Source organism: Equus caballus, chromosome X (genome assembly GCF_041296265.1).
Source record: "Equus caballus isolate H_3958 breed thoroughbred chromosome X, TB-T2T, whole genome shotgun sequence".
NCBI lineage: Eukaryota > Metazoa > Chordata > Mammalia > Perissodactyla > Equidae > Equus > Equus caballus.
In genome coordinates, this window is record NC_091715.1 from 101,466,504 (window position 1) to 101,491,780 (window position 25,277).

Here is a 25,277-nt window from a genome sequence, read left to right on the forward strand (position 1 = left end):
AAGATGCTAAAATCAAGAGATACAGTATGCCCTAAAGGGAAAGCCAAGGGTGTGGCTGGACACCCTTTTGCTAGAGCTTCGGGAGGATGAAAAGATCAGAATATTCACTCACACAGAGGGCTCTTTGAGGAGATTAAACATGTGACTCATGGATCCCCTCGACCACCTCAGCAGAATCCAGGAATAGAGATAGGATTATCCAGGAAAGATCTGTGAAAGATCCTCCAGTCAAATGGGGTCCTTGACTCATACACAGTAGACTCACAAGCATTTCGAGAATGTTCTATCAGCAGGAACACTGCCAACTTCAAGTGAATGAGACAGAGAGAAAATCAAATAAAAGGCGGCTGTGGGACTCCTAAAATTCTACAGGTAGGACACAGGCTGATAAAAGTACTCAGCCGCAAACATTCACCATCCTCCAAGAAAAATGGAGGGTGACTCTGCGGACAGAGTCTTGGGTGTAAAGGGTGGAGCCTCAGGTGCAGAGGGCAAAACCTCCAGCCACAGAGGATTATTCCCAGGCCTTGAAGCCTAATGGAATTTGCCTGGTTGGATTTCAAGATTACTTGGAGCTGAAACTCTTTTCTTCATTTTCTCCCATTTGCAGTGGGAATGTCAGTAACTATTATCCTTTGCTTATTCCACCACTGCAATTTGGGAGGAACTAATTTTTTTTCTAGTCCACAGGTCTACTTATGGAGAGAAATTCTACCCCAGGGAGGATCCTACCCGGTTTCTTGCAGACCTGATAAAATGATTTACAGATGAGATTTTGGGCTTGAATTGATATGCCACGTGTTGAGATTTGGGTACTATTGAGACGGGGTGAGTGTATTTTGCGTGTAGGATGGATATAAATCCTTGGGGGTCAGAAGGCAGACTATAGTAAGCTGACAAATGGCCTCCAAGGATATTCATGTCCTGGTCCCTGGAACCTGTGAATGTAATCTTACTTGGCAAAAAGGACTTTGCAGATAGGATTAGGTTAAGGGTCTTGAGAAGGGGAGATTATCCTGGTGGGCAGTAAATGAAATAATAAGTGTTCTTATTAAGAGGAAGGGAGAGGGAGATTTCACGCAGGAGAAAAAGGCAACACAATGACTGAAGCAAGAAGCTATGCTGCTGGTTTGGAGGATGGAGGAGCCAAGGAATACAAGAATGCAGCACTCGAAGTAGAAAAGGCAAGTCAACCAATTTTCCCCTAGAGCTGCCAGAGGGAGGGTGGCCCTGCCAATACCTTTGTTTTGACCCAGTAAAGGTGATTTTGAACTTGACTTCCAGGACTACAAGAGAATAAAAGCAGGTTGTTTTAAGCCACCAAGTTTGAGGCCATTTGTTACAGCAGCCATAAGAAAACAACAGAGGTATCTTTAGAGATCATCTAGTCCAATGGTTTTCAAACAATCCTCAAAACTACTTGTTCCAGCTCTGCTTTAAGTGAAGCTGTTCAGTTTTTATCTCACTCATGGCCTTATGGAAATATTTCATTTTTAAAAAAAAATGACTGGACAGGATTAAACAATAAAATCACTGATTTATTCCAATACACAATTTTACAGATGAAAAATAAAATCCCAGAAAAGTGAAAAGATTTTCCCTTACTCAGCCAGAGAAGACAAACAGAAAACAGGTTTAACTCCCAATTAGAGCTTCTTGTGCCACAGTGCACTAACACTGGAGATAAACTGTGGAGGAATAAATGAAATCATATAGAGAGAGAGATTAAAAGAGTGCCTGGCACACATGTGCTCATAAACGTTATCTATTATTATAATACGTCCTTGCATTTGCATAGACTATCTTTGGAAGGATACACAAAAATCTGGCAACACTGCTTTCCTCTGGGTAGGGAAATGAGACATAGGGGTAGGGAAGAAATTGACTTTTCACCATATATCTTTTTTAATCATGTGCATGTACTACCAATTTATATATATTCTTTTTTTCCCCCTAAACGGTGAGCAGGACTGAATGGAGCTGCTTTTCCTTGTTTAGGATTAAGATTCCTATCTGATGCGGGGTCGGTGAGCCGAGGAGTCGAAAGAAAGATTTCTTGGACTCTCAAGATCTGGCAGTAGTGCTCTTTTATTTAGAGAATAGAATAGCATGGGGACAGGACCCATGGGCAGTCAGAGCTTCTGCTGCCGCTGCTGCTGCTGCCCCCGCTGGCATGGGGACAGGACCCATGGGCAGGCAGAGCTGGTGCGTGGGGACAGGACCCACGGGCAGTCAGAGCTCCTGCTGCTGCCCCGAGTTGAGGGTTAGGGCTAATTTTATAAGGCATGGGTATGTGAATCATTTCTTTACAAGACAAAGGAAAGAACATGAAAAAAAGTTAAAATGGTATCAGTGCAGGTGGGGTCTGGTCGTTGGCTGATCCCATGACTTTTAGACAAGAATCAAATCGGATTAAGTAAAGGTCAGAAGCCACCACCCTAAGTCAGTTACATGAGCTTGCCAGACAGCAACCAACTTAAGTTCTTGCCTTCCCCATTAAGAGTTTCTAGGGATCAGGTCATCTCTCTTCTTCTTCCTGGTACAGAGAGGGAGGCACCTTTTACAGATATTTACCTTACAAATGTAAATGTGTCCCAACAAGGGCAAGTTCCATTCCCCAGAGCCTCCTTCCCTGTCCCTGTTATCAAAAGCAATCAGCCCCAAACAGTCCCGATGCCAAAGAGACACATCCTGGGGTGGCCAATTTCAGGTCCCTACAAGGTCATCCCCCCTTCCTTCACAAACGCAAATGTCTCTCAAAAGGGCAAGCAAAATTCCAGTCCTCAGAGCCTGCTTCTCATCTGCAGTTTTAAAAGTAACCAGCCTAAAAATCCTCATCATAAACCGTTTTAACATTAAGCAGCCTAAAAATCCTCATCACTATCGTCTCTATGTGGAGATAGAGAGCCAACTCAGAATCTCGAAGAAATCAATCATGCCAAACTTCAATTATAAAGCAGAAAGTAAATTTTCATTTCATCCAATGTCTGTATCCACCACCTGCTCAGTCATCTCCACAGGGGTTCCTTCAGAGCACATTTTTCTATAAGATAATCAGGCTTCCAAAATTAAGGTTTAAAAAAAAATTGTGTTAATATTGGCAATCAGATTAGAAAATTCAACTAGACAAATTTCGCTGCCTGTTTATTCAATACACCACATTCACCAGCCTTAGTCTCTTTCCTGAAACTATCTAAATCACAAGATTAAAACCCTTGAATGATCCATTCCCCAGTTTCTCTGTGTACCCTACATCCGGCCAAAGTAAAAGTATCACTCTATTCACCTAGCTGTGTCAACCACCTGGGATCCACCCTCTAAAGAAATTGTCCTGGGACAAAGGAAACTCAAATCCGATCTGTTACTCTTCTTGGGTTAAGTAAATTATACTTAGCTCTTCTCATCCCCTGAAATGGTGAGGACATTTTTTTTCACCCAGTTATAATATTCCTTAAGTAAATTTCTCTTTTCTCCTGTCCATTCCAAACAAGTTCAAATCCAAACTGACATTTTCCCTAATTTCTTAGGTTGCGGTTGGTCTATTGCAGTTGGCTTGAGAAGGAGTGGAAGAATCTCTACAGTCTCAGAAAACAAGCCCAGGTTCTCGTGTACCCAGAACATCTGTCATTCGTGATGCCGACAGAGCTGAAAATCATAATCTGGCAGTTAGAATTCCAGACTGCAAGTGGGAAGAAGCATGGTGGCTGCCCCACCCTTGAACACCTACATAACTTCTGTCAAGAATCACGGGATGCTCTAAACCTAGAAATATGAAAACAGAGAATCGTTCAGCTATAGAACAGGACCAAGGATGAACTTGACATGAGTCGGCCACTGACCTAACAGCTCGGATTTGGTGTCACTATCAGGGACTCCAACCCTGACCCCCAAGATCACTTGAGAGGGAGAGGGAAAACAATCCCATGGAGGCTGAGAACTGTTCTCAACTCAGTGCTTGTTAGCAGACAATGTGGACTTTCATCCGGTCCCCAGTTTTCATACTGTTTATGCCACACACCAGCAAAGGAGATGGGGCCTCTTACTACTGCTGCATCCTCCAAAATTACGGAAAGATTTGGTACAGGAAGTTGGATTCTGTGTCTTCTCTTGATCTATAACTCAGTGAATTTCTGACTTCCAGAAGCCCTCATGCTCACGCTCTGGGTAACACTACAAAGTTTTTATAGGCCTCACGGAAATGATTTTCCATTGGGGAAAATAATGCTAGCACTTGATGCCTGCCCAAGCCAGAATACTGAAGAATGATCAGCCAGGGAAGTGAAAACTGAGGGCTCACGGGCTTCACAGCTAGTTAAGGATAATGCCACAGAAGCTGGATTCAGTTGCAGCACAGAAGGAACTGAGGTTTGCTTGCAGCTCAGAAGTTTATTAACGAAGGGGATTGGGCCAGTTGGTGTTTACATGCTTGAACGCTGAAGCCATGTGTTCTGGCTGTAGTTAGGAAGAGGACTGGTTGCTCTGCTGGCCATAGGTGACGTCATCCCAGGAACAGGCTGAGCCCTCTCTCCTGGGTCCTTGTTGCCACAGCTGGGGTCCAGCATTATCAGAGACATTCCACTTCTGTTTCTCCTGCCTGAGCCGGAGGGATGATATTTTTTAGGATTTCAGCATAGTAGGGGCTATATACCTGCTGATTGTGACGCATCAGATTGACAAACTTCCAGCCCAGGTCTGCCAACTCCCCCTTGATGAGAATAAGGCCTCCAGGGAAGTCTAGCAGAGATTCCTGCATGCCACGGACCAAACAGCATTTGAGAAACAAACGGATCCGCTGATCTGTGAGCAAGCAAAAACAATGAAAAGAGGAAGATCAAAGAGGTTTCAGGAGAAATTCACATTGCCCTTTGCACTCTCTGCTCATCAAAGTTTAAGTTAACTGAGATACTCACTGACCAACCCACTCATTTGGGTAAATCGTATAAATGAGATTTGTTCCTTGTGTTTTGGAAGAGCGAATGCTGTCAAGCTCCCAAAGACAGTGCACGATCAAAAGATGTTGAGCTAGTAAATTTCTGGCTGTTCATAAGATTACGTGGCTCCAAGTGAGCTCCTGGTGTGCATCTGACCTAACAAGAGGATCCTAGACACTGTACCTGAAATTCCAAGGGCACACATTGCAGCCAGTATGCCAAGTTCAGGCCCACACACCCAAATCTGACCATGTTAAGATGCAAAAGTTAGAAGCAAGCTGGCCAAGTTCACTGCTTCCCCTCCAGCATGGAACATGTTCTACAGTCTAAGACAGCATCAGTTCCTCGGAGAGGAGTAGGGGCCTGCGTGGTAACTTAAAGCATGGCATAGAGACAGGGTTTCCCAACATAGGTCTTGGACTACAAGTAGAGAATGATCAGGGGTGACTCAGTAGGGTTGGTGGGACAGTATCTCACCCCTGCAAGTTATATATCCTAGCTGCAGATCCACCTTAAAACCATACATTCACTCTTCAAACTGGAAGAAATCTACTTCAACCCTGCACGTTATAGATAAGGAAACTAAAGCCAAAACATTTTCCCAATGATCATGCTTTTCCATTTTTAAATGGTTCTGTAACTGACTTTCAGGGTTGAGGCTACCTGCGCACCCTCCAAATTCTTGCCATCCCTCCCCACCACCACCATGAGACTCTTACCAATGATGGTACAAACACGGTTCTCCTTCTTGGCAATGTTCTGGAGTTGGCCTGTAAGAGATGCTGTGTTTTTGCTGCTCAGGGCAGAGAGACCCATGCTTTTGAGGCCTTGTTGGATTTCCAGAGACACTTGTTCACTCACACTCAGCATAGCCTCTTCAGGCCTGGAAATGAAGGACAGAAAGCAAAGTGGCCCTGGCAGAAGGGCAAAGCCAGAGAGCCCCGGAGCAGAAGCCAGATCCACTCAAAGGCGAATTTCAGCTCCCCACCATGATTAAACAACAGGACCCAGTGTGTAGGTGAAATACCTTCATAGCTACCCTCAAGGTTCCAGCTAATTCGTGCATACAGTACTATATTCTGCTTCAAAGAACACAAGACAAACTGGACAAGGGTTCAGCTCCATCCTTGGACCCATTCAGTACTCTTTAGTCCCATAAATTTGATCTAAATATTGTTTTAAGATTTCCTTTGGTATTTTCCATGGCTTTTTTTCCTACCTTGCCAATTAAATTGAAAATACATAGAGACTTGGACTTCTAAATCCTCTTTTTACTTTGGTTATGGTGCCCTGCATACAGCGAATGATCAATCGGTTACCGACCAATGGATCACTTTCCAGTTATACATACACAAATCAGTCACCCATTCAAGTACATAAGGACCCATTCTTAGCAAACATAATGAATCGTTTGTAGCAAACTAGCCACACTCTGCTCTTTGGAAAGAAGTTTTATTTTTTCTATCCCAAGCCTCAATAGAACTTATCACAAGACATCAGCAATCTTTGCAGATCGTTCCCAAAGTCCTTTGTGTGGTTTGTGATGAAGTAGAAGCCATACTACATTACCTGCCTGTGTGCCAAAGACCACATACTAGTTTCAACTTTAAGAAAGATCTATGAAGCTTACCTGGAGTTAAATTCCTCTGTCAGGGCCTTGGTTATGCATTTCAGTTTATCCACAAATTCAGGTGAGTTGAATAAAACATTACCAGAGAAACTTCTGGCCACTAGCAAGACTGAGGTCAGGATGGTTAACTGGCGCAACTGGGACTCCATCTCCTGCAGCCGGATTCTGTCCATCAGCAAAGTCTGGTGAAGCACGGAAAAGCAGGTTGCCAGGAGAAAAGGGTTCTAGTGAAGTTGTTGAAAACAAAACCAAAAGGCAATGCTCTAACACACATTCCTACCTCAGGGAATTCTTCCTTGTCAGAATCCGAGAGAAGAAGGTTCAGGTAACCCTGGTATAGCACCATTGTGGGACTGGGGAGCTCCGAGTTGTCAGCTGCCCAATTTGGAAGTGCACAGGCCATAGTGGAGGAGCCGGGAGAGTCAGGAGAACTCGAAGATGGTGGAGTGATGTCTGCTGCTGCTTTGGTTAGCCATTTTGTGGTGCATTCAAGGAGATCTATGACATAGAAGGGAACATGTGAGTATCTTCAAACTCCAAGACTCCAAGAGGAAGGCTTTAAGATACTCTCTAGGTCAATAAAGAAGTGATTTTCTAGGTCTTTCTGTCTTAGAGAAACGCTCCTTCTCCCTATCCCTTACCCAAGGAAGAAATTTTCTAAGCAGAAAATACAAAATACTCTATCACTGTAAGAGGGCAGATCCAAGGTCAAATCTTCCCTCTCCTGCCTTTAAATTTTAAACCTACTGGGCTGCCTGTCGAGGAGCTCCTGGAATTTAGCTCGTTCATACTGGACGGAATGTTCCTTCAGGTAAGGTCGAAGACTCCGGATGGTATAGTTTACCATGTCCATTTTCATCAGGCCCAGAACATGGAAGATACCCCTGTCATAGAGAGAAATCAAATATTTACACTATGAAAGGAAATCTGGTGCAGAGGGGTGGAAGCCAAGCGAGGAGTCCTAAAATTGTTGACTTTAGAGTGAAAAGGGGCCTTAAAAACAACAACCCTACTTCGATTTACAAATAAAGACACAGTAGCCAGGGACCCAAGGCCACAGAGTGAGCTGCTGGCAAAGCTACGGACAGAGACATCTTCTGCCTTTTTAGTTACCAGTCCAGAGCTCTTTCCACCGTAGCCACTCTGTCTTCTCAGCAAAAAGGGTAGTCAGTGGAAGGAAAATGACCAAAGTCCCAACAGCTATCTGTAGGTAGTTGGAATGATGGTGATTGAATTTCTAAATCATTGGGCATATCACTTTACCTTTCTGGGTCTTGGTTCTTCTAACTGGGAAACAGAGATAATCCTCATTCATGTCCCCTCACAGGGTTTGAGTTAGGACACGTAGGAGAACATCTGGAAAAGGGCTGTTTGGAATCTCTAGAAGAAAGAATTACTGTGCTCTAATGTCTTAACAGCATTTCTTAATAGGGGTCCAAATGACCTAAAGATCATCAGACAGGCCCTGAGAGACTGTCCTCAGAAAATAAAAGCCACTAGTCCAGGGAGGAAGAAAAGAGGTATTAGTCAGTTTTTCAGCACAGAAGAGCTAGACAAGGCAGGGGCTCTAACACAGTATCTGGCCCCGAGTTTTTTGGCACCATGTCTAAGGCAGATTTCAGGGACAGTACATTTAGTTTCTCACCTCAGTAACTGCACAGGATCTGTTATGCTCTTTAGTTTGCGCACTGCTTCATCTCGGGCTGGTGCACATAGCAGGGCCATCAAATTAAGAATGTAGTTAGAGAGATGAGGGACATCCAGGGCCCCATGTTCTGCTTCCTGCTTGAGGAGATCCATGTCCAGAGCTTCTTCCACCTCATTTCTTAGGCGGTTCTGGCGTGGTAATAGCAGTGATAGCAAGATCTTCCCAGAAAAGAAAATCAATAGAGCCAAGCTGTTTAGAACCTCAAACATTCCCCAATAAACAACCCTCTTAAGACAAAGGTATCCCAGCCTGTGTCTTTCTGGGGGTCCAGAAACTAGGTCTCTAAATTTCTTATAGAGAATATTTATTATCTCTCTCGGTTTAGGGGCCAAATATAATTCAAGGCTTCATTGGAATCAGTAATAACAGTAGTGCCGTATTATTTTCTGAGCAGAATGAGATAAAGGTATGAATAAAAACAAGAGTGTGATAAAGGAAGTGGAGGATATAAAAACATAAAATTAAAACAATATATAAAATATAAAAGACACCACCACAAGGTGATGAGACAAGCTTAATAAGGGATAAGGACATCTTTAGACTGTTTTACTTCAAAGGGAAATGATGAAATAGGAAAAGCAACCATTAAGGGTCACTTAAAACAGCCTTTTGACTCGAAAGTATAAGTTGCTTGTGGGCAAGGGCTCTCTTATGCATCTATGTGCTTCTGAAACACATGAAACATAGTGAGGATTCAGTGAAAATATTTAATTGAATGATAAACCATGTTGTTATAACAAGATCCCAACTTTCAAGCTTCTTCTCATACAAATAAAACGGAAGCTTCTCCATATTATCTATTTAAGGAGTGGGCCATGTTCAGAAAGGAAGTATGCTACTTAGGATATTGGTAGCCATCAAGAACCCAAAGGTCTGAGATGCCCAGAAACACCATCTACAAACGGGAGGTTGGTTACTCACCTCCTTAACTTCTTTTAGAAGTTTAAGAGCACACGTGAAGTCAGGGGGAGTACTCAATAGCTGCTCTTTCAGATGGTCCCAAAAAGCTTTGTACACTGTGTCCACGAACCTGCCTTCCAGACTATAAGAAGGTTAAATGAGCAAATTGCTCTTTACCATGAGAACTGATATAGGATCATAATCTCCTAAATCCCGAACAGCATTTAAGATCATCAAAGACCATTAGATTGACAAGCCAGGAGCTGTGTTTAAACATGAGCAGAGTTGAATAAACTGAGTTTAGTCTCGGATACGAAGGCATTGGCCAAATCTTCTCAGAAGGGTACCTCATGGTTCCAGAAAAGCTCTCCTCCTGCAGTAGGAAGAACCATGAACTAGGGGTTGAGCCCCTGAGTCCTAGCCTTGGTTCTGCACCCTACCTAAACGTGTGCCTTTAGTCCATAGACTTAGACTTTTGAACTAGGTGATCTTTTCCCTTCAGTCTTGAAATCCAGGAAAGGATTTTTCTTTTTGGTAACGTGCACCCATCTTAAAAGTTTTACGTGGACCTTAAACTCAGCAAGCTGAAACTGAATTCATAAAATCTTCCCCTTTTAAACTTGTTCCTTGTTCTTGCAAACCAGAAAGCTTAGCCCTTTTCCTCTTAAAAAATACAACAGTGAAGGGTGATGTCAGCATCATGGTGGAGTGAGCTTTCCTGGGACTCTCTCCCCTCTAACATATAACAAAAAGGAGCAGCCACATTCCAACAGGAAATATCGTAATAGCACAGGAATCCTCGGAGAGTCACAGCAGCCAAACGACGGAGGGCAGAGAGGCTGGAATCCCCCTCGGAGGAGCTGGAATGGGGTAAGAGAGAACTTTTCTTCCTCCTCTAAAGACTGGGATTGCTGCCGCGGGAGGATCCATGAGGGAAGGAGTGGGGGATGGGTTGTGTGACCGTAGGATCACCCAGGACTCCCTAGCGCCCTTGCAGCCTAGAGGGAAGCCCTCTATTGGGCAAAAGCCTTCATGTGGGGTGACCTCATCAAGCCAGGAAGCCAGGAGACCAGACCAGACAGGGCGAGCTGATCCAGAAACCGGGCACTGCCTGCTAGAGAAAATGGCCCCCTCCCCTCGCCCACACTGTGCCACGCCATCTCACCTGAAGGGAGGGGGGGCTCAAAATATATGACTCTCGACCCCCACCCAGTGGCGATAGGCTGTAATGGCAACCACATAATATCACAATGGGAAAAACACGTAGCTCTAGCATCAAGGTTCATCAAAACTCCAGACCAGAGAGAAAATACACACACAGAATTCTGTCCTGAAGACTCAGAAATGAGTAAACTAAACGACAATGAATTCAGAAGAGCTATCGTCAAAAAACTCAATGAGGTAAAAGTGAATACAGAGAAACAATTCAATGAGTTCAGGAGCTACTTCACAAAAGAGATTGAAACTGTAAAGAAGAATCAATCAGAAATACTAGAGATGAAAGACAAAACAGAAGCGATAAAACAAGATACAGATTCGCTGAATGCTGATGTGGACGCCATAGAGGAGCGAGTCAGCACAATCGAAGACAGACATCTTGAATTGCTCCAGACAGAGGAGGAGAGAGAACTGAGACTGAAAAGAAATGAAGAAAGTCTCTGAGAAATATCTGACTCAATGAGGAAATGCAACATAAGAATTACAGGTATTCCCAGAAGGTGAAGAGAAGAAAATGGAGCAGAAAGCATGCTCAAAGAAATAATAGCAGAGAACTTCCCAAATCTAGGGAATCAGAGAGAAATATGTGTGGAGGAAGCTTTCAGCCCTCCTAGATTTATCAATGTAAAAAGACTTACTGCAAGGCATATAGTAGTAAAACTGGCAAAAATGAATGACAAAGAAAGAATACTCAGGGCAGCAAGGCAGAAGAAAATAACCTACAAAGGAACCTCTCTCCGACTTTCAGCAGATTTCTCTGCAGAAACCTTACAAGCTAGGAGAGAATGGAATGACATATTCAAAACTTTAAAAGATAATCTTCAGCCAAGAATACTCTATCCAGCAAAAATATCCTTCAGATATGAGGGAGAAATTAAAACTTTCCCAGACAAACAAAAGCTATGGGACTTCATTGCCATGAGACCCCCCCTCCCCCACAAGAAATTCTCAAGAAGGTCCTCATACCTGAAAACAGAAAAAAAGGGAGAAAGGGGTCACAAAACACAGAGTAGGGAGACACATAGAATCAGAATAGGATAGCAAATATTCAACTATAGCATTAGGATAAAGGGAAGGAAAACACCAAAAACAAAGACAACCTTGTCACTTTAATCACCAACTCACAACACAAGTTGAAATAAGATAGGAGAATTCTAACTTAGGAGGGGAGGAGGAAAGGAACTGAGTAAGTTGAGAGTAAGGAAATAAGAAGGCATCAGAAAATGGACTATGGTATGCATGACATTCTGAATACAAACTTCAGGGTAGCCACTTAACTAAAAAGCAGAACAGAGACACAAAAAGTAAATAAGGAAAAAACTAAGAAACACAGAATAAGAAACTGCAGAAATCAATGGGTACACCAAAACACACAGGACAAGAAACAAAGGAAATGCAGGAAAACCAGAGAACGAGTGACAGAATGACAGCATTAAGTCCTCATACATCAATAATCACCCTCAACGTAAAAGGATCGAACTCTCCAGTAAAAAGACACAGAGCGGAAAGATGGAGTAAAGAACAAGATCCAATAATTTGTTGCCTCCAGGAAACACATCTCAGCTCCAATGACAAATACAGGCTCAGAGTGAAGGGGTGGAAGATGATACTCCCAGCTAGTGGCAAACAAAAGAAAGCAGGTGTTGTAATGCTTATATCAGAAAAAGTAGATTACAAGATAAGGCAGGTAAAGAGAGACAAAGAGGGGCAACATATAATGATCAAAGGGAACTACCAATCCAATCTCCATTGCTATGTCTTTCTTTCTCATTGTTTTTATCTTCTACTTATGAGTGAGATCGTAAGGTATTTGACTTTCTCCCGCTGAATAATTTCACTCAGCATAATACCCTTAAGGACCATCCATGTTGTCACAAATGGCCGGATTTCATCATTTCTTATGGCTGAGTAGTATGCCAAAGGGACACTACATCAAGAAGAAATAATGCTTACAAATATCTATGCACCCAACACAGGAGCACCAAAGTTCATAAAGCAGCTATTAACAAACCTAAAAGAAGATATCAAAAATAACACAATAATAGTAGAGGACCTCAACACCTCACTCACACTGTTGGACAGATCATCCAGACAGAAAATCAACAAGGAAACAGTGGAATTAAACAAAAAGCTAAAACAGTTGAACATAATGGACATATATAGAACACTCCATCCAAAAACAGCAGAATACACATTCTTCTCCAGTGCACACGGAACATTCTCAAGGACAGACCATATGTTGGGAAACAAGGCAAGCCACTACAAATTTAAAAAAATTGAAATAATAACAAGCATCTTCTCTGATCATAATACTATAAAGCTACAAGTTAATTACAAGAAAAAAGCTGAGAAAAGGACAAAGATGTGGAGACTAAACAATATGCTATTGAACAAGCAATGGATCATTGAACAAATTAAAGAAGAAATCAAAAAATATCTGGAGACAAATGAAAACGATAGCATGCCATACCAACTCATATGGGATGCAGCAAAAGCTGTATTAAGAGAGAAATTCATCACAATACAAGCACACCTTAACAAACAAGAAAAATCCCAAATAAGCAATCTCAAATTACACCTAACTGAATTAGAAAAAGAAGAACCAACATAGCCCAAAGTCAGCAGATGAGAAATAGTAAAACTCAGAGCAGAAACAAATGCTATTGAAACAAAAAAGGCAGTAGAAAGGATCAATGAAACAAAGAGCTTGTTCTTTGAGAAGATAAATAAAATTGACAAACCCCTAGCCAGACTAACAAAGAAAAAAAGAGAGAAAGCTCAAATAAACAAAATCAGAAATGAAAGAGGAGAAATAACAAGACTCCACAGAAATACAACGGATTATAAGAGAATACTATGAAAAGCTATATGCCAACAAAATGGATAACCTAGAGGAAATGGATAAATTCTTAAACTCTTACAACCTCCCAAAGCTAAGCCAAGAAGAAAACAGACAACCTGAACAGACCAATCACAAGGAAAGAGATTGAAACAGCAATCAAAAGCATCCCAAAGAATAAAACCCCATGACCAGATGGCTTTCCTGGGGAATTCTACCAAACTTTCAGAGAGGATTTAATACCTATCCTTTTCAAGCTATTCCAAAAAATTAGGGAGGATGGAACACGTCCTAACACATTTTACGAAACCAACATCACGCTGATACCAAAGCCTGACAAGGACAGCACAAAAAAGGAGGACTACAGGCCAATATCACTGATGAACACAGATGCAAAAATTCTCAACAAAATTTTGGCAACCTGAATTCAGCAATACGTCAAAGGATCATACATCATGATCAAGTGGGATTCATACCAGGGACACAGGGATGGTTCAACATCTGCAAATCAATCCGTGTGATACACCACATCAACAAATTGAGGATTAAAAACCACATGATCATCTCAATAGAAGCAGAGAAAGCATTTGACAAGATCCAACAGCCATTTATGATAAAAAGTCTTAACAAAATGGGGATAGAAGGAAATTACCTCAACATAATAAAGGCCATATATGACAAACCCACAGCCAACATCATACTCAATGGGCTAAAACTGAGTGCCATCCCCCTGAGAACAGGAATGAGACAAGGATGCCCTCTATCACCACTCTTATTCAACATAGTACTGGAGGTTTGGGCCAGAGCAATTAGGCAAGAAAAAGGAATAAAAGGAATGCAAATAGGGAGCGAAGAAGTGAAACTCTCACTGTTTGCAGATGACATGATCTTATATATTTGGAAAACAACAAAAAATCCATTGGAAAACGATTAGAAATAATCAACAACTACAGCAGAGTTGCAGGGTATAAAATCAACTTACATAAATCAGTAGCATTTCTGTACTCTAATAACGAACTAACAGAAAAAGAACTCAGGAACACAAAACCATTCAAAATCACAACAAAAAGAATAAAATACCTTGGGGTGAATTTAACTAAGGAAGTGAAAGACCTATACTACGAAAACTACAAGACTTTCCTGAAAGAAATTGATGACGACCTAAAGAGATGGAAAGACATTCCATGCAGGTGGATTGGAAGAATAAACATAGTTAAAATGTCCCTTCTACCTAAAGCAACCTACAGATTCAATGCTACCCAATAAGCTTCCCAATGACATTCTTTACAGAAATAGAACAAAGAATCCTAAAATTCATATGGGGCAACAAATGACCCCGAATTGCTACAGCAATCCTCAGAAAAAAGGACAAAGCTGGAGGCATCACAATCCCTGACTTCAAAACATACTACAAAGCTACTGTAATCAAAACAGCATGGTATTGGTACAAAAACAGGTGCACAGATCAATGGAACAGAATTGAAAGCCCAGAAATAAAACCACACATCTATAGACAGCTAATCTTCGACAAAGGAGCTGAGGGCCTACAATGGAGAAGAGAAAGTCTCTTCAACAAAGGGTGCTGGGAAAACTGGACAGCCACATGTAAAAGAATGAAAATTGACCATTCTTTTTTACCATTCACAAGAATAAACTCAAAATGGATCAAAGACCTAAAGGTAAGACCTGAAACCATAAGGCTTCTAGAAGAAAACACAGGGAGTACACTCTTTGACATCAGTATTAAAAGGATCTTTTCAGACACCATGTCTTCTCAGACAAGGGAAACAATAGAAAGAATAAACAAATGGGACTTCATCAGACTAAAGAACTTCTTCAAGGTAAGGGAAAACAGGATGGAAACAGAAAAACATCCCACTAATTGGGAAAAGATATTTTCAAGTCGTATATCTGACAAAGGGTTAATCTCCATAATATATAAAAAGCTCACACAACTCAACAACGAAAAACCAAACCACTGGATCAAAAAATGGGCAGGAGACATGAACAGACATTTCTCCAAAGAAGATATACGGATAGCCAACAGGCACATGAAAAGATGTCCATCATCACTGATCATCAGGGAAATGCAAATCAAAACTACACTAAGATAGCACCTTACACCCATTAGAATGCAAAAATAACCAAAACAAAAAGGAACAAATGTTGGAGAGCTTGCAGATAAAGAGGAACCCTCATACACTGCTGGTGGGAATGCAAACTCATGCAGCCCCTATGCAAAACAGTATGGAGATTTCTCAAAACATTAAAAAGGGAAATACCATATGACCCAGCCATCCCACTACTGGGTATCTATCCAAAGAACTTGAAATCAGCAATTCCAAAAGTCCCATGCACCCCTATGTTCATCGCAGCATTATTTACAATAGCCAAGACGTGGAAGCAACCTAAGTGCTCATCAACTGATGATTGGATAAAGAAGATATGGTGTATATATATACAATGGAATACTACTCAGCCATAAAAAAGGATAAAATCATCCCATTCACGACAACATGGATGGACTTTGAGGGTATTATGTTCAGTGAAATAAGCCAGATAGAGAAAGACAACCTCTGTATGACTCCACTCATATGTTGAAGTTAATCACGTAGACAAAGAGAACAGATTAGTGGCTACCAGGGGAAAGGGGCAGTGGGGGGTGGGCACAAAGTGAGAAGCGGTGCACTACAACACGGCTGACAAACAATAATGCACAAGTGACATTTCACAAGGTTGTAAACTATCATAATCTCAATAAAAAAATACTATAGTAATGTATGCCTTTGTTAAACATTTTACAAGCAATACAAAGATAAACGGAAAAAACATCAAAGTTCCTCCCTCAACACACCAATCCCACCTGTGAGATGTCACCAACTGTTATTTATCTCGTGTGCACTGGAGACCTTCTTAATCACTTTCCCTCATTCCTTTTATCCACTTGGTCTCCAAGTTCCAGAGATTTTGCTTCTTAAACATCTCTGGAATCCATCCCCATCTACGATCACCTCGCACCTGGACTATTGCAATATGCTATTAAATGGCCTGCCTGCCCTGACAAAGTTTTACTCCCACAATGCCACATATTCTTACTGAAATCAATTCTTTTTCTAAGATACAAATCTGATGGCACGCCCATTTAAAATCCTTTAGGGGCTCCCCATCACCAGCAGGATACACGGCCTCCAAGATCCTTCATAACCCTATTCTGCCACTTCTCCTACCTTATTGCCTTCCTCCTTCCAGCACTCTGTGTTCCAAAAATAGCGATCTGCTTATAATGAATATATAATCACCGTCCACCATTCTATGCCTCTGATACGTCATTTCCATTTCCAGGAGAATCCTTTCCTCGCTAGACCACTTGAAAAGCACCTATTCATACTCCAAGACTCAAGTGTTGTCTTATCAGGAAAGCCTTCCTGAATGCTGAGCACAAACACAGAACTCCATATACTAGATGTGAGAGAATTTATCATTGCACAGTAGCTATCTACTATTTGACAATCTCCCCTACAGAAGCTTCTTGATAGCAAAGCCAGCATCTTACTCATCTATACGTCTCCAGCCTTCAAAATTCTGCCCTCCTCCTAGTAAGTACTCAATAAATATTTGTTGAATAATGATACGAAGATCAGATTTCTCTTAGGAATCTCTAGCTGTAATTAGTGTCATTTTATAAGCCCAAGGGGAAAACCAATCATTGATTATCTATAGATAAGACATAACCTCAAATTCTGTTTCAACCTCTTTCCCAGTATCCTTTTTGCACTACTACACTAGAATAAGGCTGTTAATAAAACAATGAAAACTAAGCTCTAAATAGTATTATTTCCTCTGCTTCATTTATCTGCCTCTCATCGCCACCACGACCCCCTGCCACTTCAACAGACCTTCACTCTCCAAGCTTCACTTTCTCTGCACCCCTGCCAGCAGAAAAATAAATCTAACTCGGCGTCCAAGGACAGCGAAGGCGGTGAGGAAGATGCTAGGAGACCTGTGTTTTGGTGAGAACCTTCTTTAGGGAAGCTGTGCCTGGTATGAGTACCTGTTGGCAACAGGCAAGGGCAAACTAAGGAGTGTGAAGAACAAAAGAAACACTGACAGAGCAAGGTGCTTTAGCAATAGAATCCCTAAAATGGCAAAATAGAAGCATGTAAGGTGGGAAACTAGAAATGCAATACAATATAGGTTTCAACAGAGAAATTTACCCAGTTAACTATTAACAAACCATTAGAAGCAGTCATTTCGTACTTACTGAAAGACTCTTATTTAAGCATTGCAATAGCAATACAATTAAGAAGAACCAGAGTAAAGTCTGACTTTAGAGGGGCATTATTTATCAATGAGGTTCTGATCTTCGTTTGCAGATCTTTATTAAGCTGATTATGAAGCAGAAATGCTCCCTGAAATCTCATCCCGTGAAGAGTTGGCAATATCACTATTAGAAAAGTAATCTTTTCATCTGTACCTGTATAACTTGTAGACAATTAAAAGAGTAACTGCTAGGAGCTATTTCCTCCAAAGCTGTCAAAGAAGACCTGAAATTCACTCTGTCTTCCATTGTTAACTGGGATATCAAGAGGAACATTCTGACAATAATTACTTTGGTTTATTTCCTGTGTAAATATAATTTTTCTGCTCTGACTCTTTGGAACTAATAATTACACTGATTACTCCTCTGTTTTATTTGTTGGTACCAGTTAAGACATACTCAAACATTAATTGTATTAATGAAAATGCTTCAAACATGATTAAAAGTCATTTGTGCTATGTGCCTATGTCAGGAGGAGTAAAATGGAAAAAAAAAGGCAAGAGTCTGTACCTGTTGGGAGGTAAAACACTCTCTTCCAAATAGAAATCTTTGTTTACCACGATTTCATGAGCAATGCTAAGCTTGGAAACTTTGCTAATTGTCTCTATCAGCTCTGTGACAGAAAGCACTTCAGGTTGGCGCTCTAGAAAAAAGTATAGCAATCGTCAACAGGGAACCCACACAAATAGAATTTTTCTTTTATTCAGAGATTCACTCAGCCAATTAAGGCCCCCGAATTTAGATTCATCAAATAGATCTTACTCAGACTCACTCCATCATTCCGGTATTTGAGGTTTTCTGAACTCTTTGCCCTTCAACAGCACTAGAAAGTTAGAGAAGTCAGGCATGAGGAGAAGAGAAGTTAGTTTACGAAAAGGAAAATGTGAAAATGATTTCAGAACCATTTTTTGGACTGTCAAAGCCATAAGTAAAACACAGCAAAGAAACCATGAATAAGTTGTGGCTTATAAAATAAACATTTATCAAAAAGTTACTGTTTCCGCTATCCTCTTCCTACCTCTGAAGAGACAGGAAGATACACAAGAAGAGAGTCTCTTTACAGATAACACCACAAATCCCCCTGGAGGGCTCTAAAGTTGAACCATGCTTCAAGCATGGTTCTCAAATCTGGGGATTCCACAGACTAATAAAATGTCCAAAAAAGAAGAGTTACTGACAATGATTTGCTGATTTTTATTTTCCCACATATTGACATTAAGGCAAACAAAGAAAACATCCACCTTACCATCACCAAAATAATCATTTAATTTTAAAAGTAGATTTTAACATCCCAAAAGGCAGAAAGTCGGTAAATAAAGTCAGTATACAGTAATCCTTTAAATTGGATCGATTTAACTTTATTTTTAAAAACTTATTACAATATCTTTGTTTTATTTCACTCAAGATTGGTAAGAACTTTTCCATACACTAGCTTGGAATTTGGTAATCACTGTTCTGAGTTCATTATGCAGATTACTTACAGGAGCGATACATCGTAAGCACATAGAGTAGTTATAATTATTTACTTGGTATACGACCAAAACATGCAAGAAAACTATTTCCTCACTCACTTTCAATATAGTTCCATAATTTGTTCAGAGAGAACTATTTATCCCCAAGACATAATAAAACTCACATATAAGGATCCTAAAACTCACCAAGGAGATGGTCTACTTATGTACATTTACTTCTCGTTAAAAAAGTCTTTCAACAAACGTTAGTACCATCAATCGACACCTCCTTTCTACCCTAACTGAAAAGCTACATATGTTAAAATATACCAGCTATATCAAGTCACTAAACCATTTATTTCAGAGACACTGTGAACCAAGACTTGTGCTATTCTATGAACTAGCAGTGACCCTTAGTGGCCACCAGAGGAACATACGTGATTCAACTTAGTATCGTGGTTTCCAACTATTTTTCCCGTCTGTCTTCAAGAGTTTAGATCAAGTCACTACACTTTGACAGATCTTCAGATTGATGTTTGGTTAAGTGCACTGGAGATTATTGTAAGAGAACTGCAATTTGAGTTCCCATGAGGTTGGGCTAGTCAAACCAAAACCTCAAATAAATGCCTACCGTCAGGTGTGGAAGAGACCTCATGCCCTTATGTATACAGAAAAACAGTTATTACAGATCTGAAGAATTTTACCCTAGACCAGTGATAATTTTTATGTCAACAAAATACTCCCAGAAAAGGACAGAACACAATTCCAGCACTAGATAATTTGGATTCTCTCAAATCTATCCTAGATCTACCATTTGCAATCTACAAAATCAAAATACAAGAATGTAATCTATTTTCCGTGTTTTGAACTAACTCAAATACTCCCAAGTCTTGTCAAACACAAGTAATTGTGCTTTGTTACCCTCTTTCTCAAGAGCCAAAATGTCTTTTAATCGTACTTGCCAATCAGGGGCCTAGGTCCCATATGTAAAAATTAGAGGGGAAAAAAGACAAGGAAAAGAACAATCCAAAAGAGGAATAGCAGAAGGATGAGAAAGGAAAAATGCAAGGTTGCAAGAGCCTTCTGTGCTCTTTAAAGGCACTTAACCCACAGGCTGTCTATTCCTTTAACCTAACTGTTATCAAGCACTACCCAAGGAAGTGATGGTAGAATTCTAGACCTACCAGGACGGTGGCTATCTGAACAGAAGCTCTTGTTTTCCTGGCTCTGCCCTGGTGTTTTAGGCTTCTGGACCTCACCCTCTGCTTCACTGGAATCACTCTGGAGCACAGTTTCCTCAATGTTGGGCATCTTGATGTTATCTGGAACTGAGGGGGAAAAAAGCAAGCTGTTGGTGGTGTAAGATCTGGCTGTGACCCAGGGATGAGGGGGAGGAAGGCTCTTCAACGGCCACTGTGTGCCTTGATGACTGATGCTGCTGCTCCCAGTTGAGGAGGTTAATGACAAAGGTTCAAGGGGCCTCTCACCGGAACAGCTAGGGTCTTCAAACAGCCTTGGGGCAAAGATAACTTGGGACTAACGGGGCTGCCTTTCCTGAAATCAAAGAAGTTTAGCGTTGGGCAAGTAGCAGAGAAAATCAAGGCCGAGAGATGGACGACTTGCCAGAAGGCACCCTGCACATGACTGACCAAGCTGGAAGAGGAAACTTCCTCAAAACTAGGCGTCTTCAACTAGTCGGGAAATGATCCTCTTCCTCCTTAACTTCCACCCCAGACCCGCCTTACGCTATAAAGAGAGCTGGCGGCTGGATTCTGGCAGTAAGAGAACCCCGCGGCTCCCAGGACCCTGATTCCTAACCTCCTTTCCAGTCCTTGACTGGCTGCCCCGCGGCTGCGTCTGTTAGTGAAGCCCCTCTGCCGGTCTAATCTTGTCCTGGGGCATACCATGGCGGAGAAGGCAAGAGGGGGGAATCAACAGGAAGGGGTTGGACAGAACCATGGAGTTGATGAGACCTACCTGGAGCGCACCCCTGCCAAGGCTGCTAGATAGAAGAGTCCAACACCTGAAAACAAAGGCTGGCCAGTCTCCTGGGTAGCAGGCCAGGCCATGTGTCCAGGGTATGGTGGGAACCAAGAGAGCAGGAAAGGCCAGCAGGGACGCATCATCAGATGATAGAGGAGGGAGGCAAAGATCTCCCTTGAGGACGCCTTGGGCTCATACCCTTCTTCGTAGGCTCGAAGCCCCTCAGGAGCTTGGAGTTAAACTTTTCCAGTCCTGTTCCACCCCCACACGCCAGGAACCGTCCACCTGTTATCCTTTCTCCCCACGGGGGGAAAAAAACCTTTAAATGACCATTTTGTTTGTTTCACCTCCTGCTGCTCGTGTAGCCTTAGAAATGAAGAACCAAAGGGTTACAGAATTGTGTTTGATGACTTTTTTCTTCTGTTTAAGTGAATCCTCCACACAATGTGAAGGAGACAAAGTAGGCTGTTAAACTCTTGTTTACGAATATGCAAACCAAGAGTCATTTAAAATGGCTGATCATAGAAGTTGCGTGGCGAAGGAGCAAGACCGTTAGTCTGAGAGGGAGCCTAGGTTTTGGTTTAGTTCTTCCAACTGAATTCCGGGCATGTTCCTCATTACAATCCAATTCTGAGCCTTGGAGAGCGTCTAGAACCTGAGGATTCTGGAATAGATGACTCTAAGGGCACTCATGTTGTCCACTCTTTCCTCCTAGTTTTTCACTCCACCGGCCAATTACCACACTGATGTGAGGACCCTGGATTGGCCCACTTCCAAATTTTGGAAAAACATGTATGTTTGAAAAGATGTTTCTACACTATACTATTCCATCCTGCTCTTTTATCTTGACTTAATTTTTTAACCCGTTAACATTTTTTCATAAAACAAGACTATAATTTGATCAAATTCTCACCCCAAACTTTGCCTTGTTAGTGTCAATCGTGAACTGTGTATAACAATCTGGCACAACATGTGGATGTTGAGAAAGGAAGCTGTGGATTAGAGGTCCAAGAACTTTCCAGCCTAAGGAAACTTCACCCCACCCTCCAGGTCCAAGAGGAAATTAGGGGTCTTGGCCAGTAAAGTCACGGCTTAGCTGAAGAGTGTATAAAACTAATAAATAGTAATTCTGGATACCTTCCTCATCCTCTCCTGATATTTGCCTCAGTAATCACAACTGTGAAACAAAATGCTGTCACACAAAACTGAAGAGAAATGGTTAGGTATATTTTTCTTGATTTGAACATCAAATTGTACATTCATGAAGTGTATGTTTCTCTATACCAGAAATTGTTCTCCCTTTTTAAAAAATCAGATTTCTACTTGGTTTGTTTCTGAGAAAAAGTACCCAGAATGACACTAGTTTGTTTCCTCATGAAAAGTTGCTTTGTTTAAAAGAGTCTCCCCAGTGATGCCTGAAATTCTATTAGCACTAAATTTACATAAGTTAAACTGTCTTTTTTTAGTAGACATATTTTATAGAGCAGTTTTAGGTTTGCAGCAAAATTGAACAGAAGGTACAGAAATTTCCTATGTGCTCCCAGCCCCCATACTTGCATAGCCTTCCTCCACCAATTATCAACGTGTACCACCTGAGTGGGACATTTGCTACAACTGATGAACCGTTATCACTCAGAGTCCATAGTTTACATTGGGATTTGCTCTTGGTGGTGTACGCCTGTGGTTTTGGACAAAAGTATAACAACGTGTACCCAACAATGTAGTATCATACACAGTAGTTTTGATGAGGATTTTTAGGCTGCTTAATTTTAAAACGGTTTATGATGAGGACTTTTAGGCTGGTTAGTTTTAAAACTACAGATAAGAAGCAGGCTCCGAGGAGTGGAATTTGTTTGCCCTTTGATCAGAGACAGTTGCATTTGGGAAGGAAATCTCCACGCCTCCCTCTCTGCGCCAGGAGGAATGGGGGGTGGCCTTATCTCTGGAAACTCTTAATGGGGAAGGCAAGAACTTAAGTTGTTTACTGTCTGGCAACCTCATGCAACTGACCCCCCCCCCCAAAATCCTCCTTTGTCTTTAGTTGAAGATAATATTTGAGCGGTGACTTCTGCCATTTACTCAATCTGGTTTGATTCTTATCTAAAAGTTGTGGGACCGCCCAATGGCCGGACCCTACCGGCACTGGTACCATTTTAACTTTTTTTCTTTGTCTCGTAAAGAGATGACTCACATACCTATGCCTTAAATTTAGCCCTAACCCTCAACTCGGGGCAGCAGCAGGAGCTCTGACTGCCCGTGGGTCCTGTCCCCACGCACCAGCTCTGCCTGCCCATGGGCCCTGTCCCCATGCCAGGGGGGGCAGCAGACGCGGCGGCAGCAGAAGCTCTGACTGCCCATGGGTCCTGTCCCCATGCTACACTATTCTCTAAATAAAAGAGCACTACTGCTAGATCTTAAGAGTCTAAGAAATCTTTCTTTCGACTCCTCGGCTCACCAACCCCGCATCATTTCCGCAACCCTAAAAATCTTCTGTGTTTCTCCTAGTCATCTCTCTCTTCCACTTGGCCCCTGGCAGCCCTTGATGTTTTTACTATCTCCATAGGTTTGCCTTTTCCAAATGTCATATAGTTGGAATTATCCGTTAAGTATTCTTTTCAGATTGGCTTCTTTCACTTAGCCACATGCATTCAAGTTTCCTCCAATTCTTTTCATGGCTTGCTAGATCATTACTTTTTAGCTCTGAATGATATACCATTGTCCAGATATACCACAGTTTATTTATCCATTTACCTACTCAAGGACATCAAGGTTGCTTCCAAGTTTTGAGTTTTGGCACTTGTGAATAAAACTGCTATAAACATCCATGTACAGATTTTTGTGCAGGCATCAGTTTTCCACTCTTCGGGGTAAATACGAAGGAGTGTGATTGCTGGATCATATGGTGTGAGCATATTTCGTTTTAAAAGAAATTGCCAAACTGTCTTCCAAAGTGGCTGTGCTATTTTGCATTCCCACCAGCCATGAATGAGAGGTCCTCTTGTTCCACATCCTTGCCAGCATTTGCTGTTGTCGCGGTTCTGGATTTTGGCCATTCTAATAGGTGTGTAGTGATATCTCATTGTTTCAGTTTGCATTTCCCTCATGACATATGAAGTGTCGAATCTTTTCACATGCTTATTTTCCTTCTGGGTATATTCTTTGGAAAGGTGTCTGTTAAGGTCTTGGGCTTCTTCTTTAATCAGGTTGTCTGTGTCCTTATTGCTGCGTTGTTTTAAGTCTTCTTTGTATATTTCAGCTAAGAGTCCATTATCTGATATCTTTTGCAAATATTTTCTCCCAGTCTGTGGCTTATCATTTTATTCTCTTGACAGTATCTTTTGCGGAGTGGAAATTTTTAATTTTCATGAAGTCCAGCTTATCAATTCTTTCTTTCATTGATTATGTCGTTGATATTGCAACTAAAACCTCATTGCCAAATCCAAGGTCACCTAGAGTTTCTCCTATGTTATCTCATAGGAGTTTTATAGTTCTGCATTTTACATTTAGGTCTGTGATCCATTTTCACAACTTTTATGAACTGTGTGAGGTCTGTGTCTCTATTCCTTTTTTGGCATATGGTTGTCCAGTTATCCCCAGTACCATTTATTGTGGAGATGATCTTCTCCATTCTATTGCCTTTTTTGTCAAAGGCAGTTGTTTCTTTATCTGTGGCTTCTGTCTCAAAGATCAGTTGACTATATTTATTTGGGGCTCTCTGTTTATTCCACTTTTCTCTTCTTTTGTGAATACCACACTGTCTAGATTATTGTAGTTTTATAATACGTCTTGAAGTTGGGTAGTGTCAGTCCTCCAACTTTGTTCTTCTCCTTCAATATTGTGTTGGCTTTTCTAGGCCTTTCGTCTCTCCATATAAACTTTAAAATCATTTTGTTAGTACCCACAAAATAACTTGCTGCGATTTTGATTTGGATTGCCCTGACTCAATACATCAATTTGGGAAGAACTGACATGCTCACGATATTGAGTCTTCCTATCTTTGAATATGGAACATCTCTCCATCAATTTATTTGTTCTTTGATTTTGTTCATCAGTGATTTGTAGTTTTACTCATATAGGTACTGCATATAGTTTGCTAGATTTATACCTAATTATTTCATATTTTCGGTACCAATATAGATGGTATCGTGTTTTTTAATTTTAAATTTCACTTGTTCATTGCTGGTATATAGTAAATCAGTTGAGTTTTGTAGACGGTCAAGTGATGTCTAACCATGTTTTCATCAAAGACAGACTGCATATACGACGGTGGTCCCACAAGATTAGTATCATATAGCCTAG

General features: G+C 41.3%; 1 protein-coding gene across 1 annotated transcript; it reads right to left on the reverse strand.

Moving 5' to 3' along the window:
* Positions 1-2,072: 2,072 nt before the first annotated feature.
* Positions 2,073-20,898, reverse strand: LOC100147508 (T-complex protein 11-like X-linked protein 2). The gene is made up of 10 exons (XM_070256870.1): positions 20,814-20,898; positions 20,180-20,323; positions 18,055-18,187; positions 9,191-9,311; positions 8,207-8,427; positions 7,309-7,445; positions 6,842-7,059; positions 6,562-6,743; positions 5,651-5,814; positions 2,073-4,797 (listed from the first exon to the last, which is right to left on the reverse strand). The coding sequence occupies exons 2-10, from the start codon at positions 20,304-20,306 to the stop codon at positions 4,565-4,567; spliced, it is 1,536 nt and encodes a 511-aa protein (XP_070112971.1). The 5' UTR covers positions 20,307-20,323; positions 20,814-20,898; the 3' UTR covers positions 2,073-4,564.
* Positions 20,899-25,277: the final 4,379 nt, after the last annotated feature.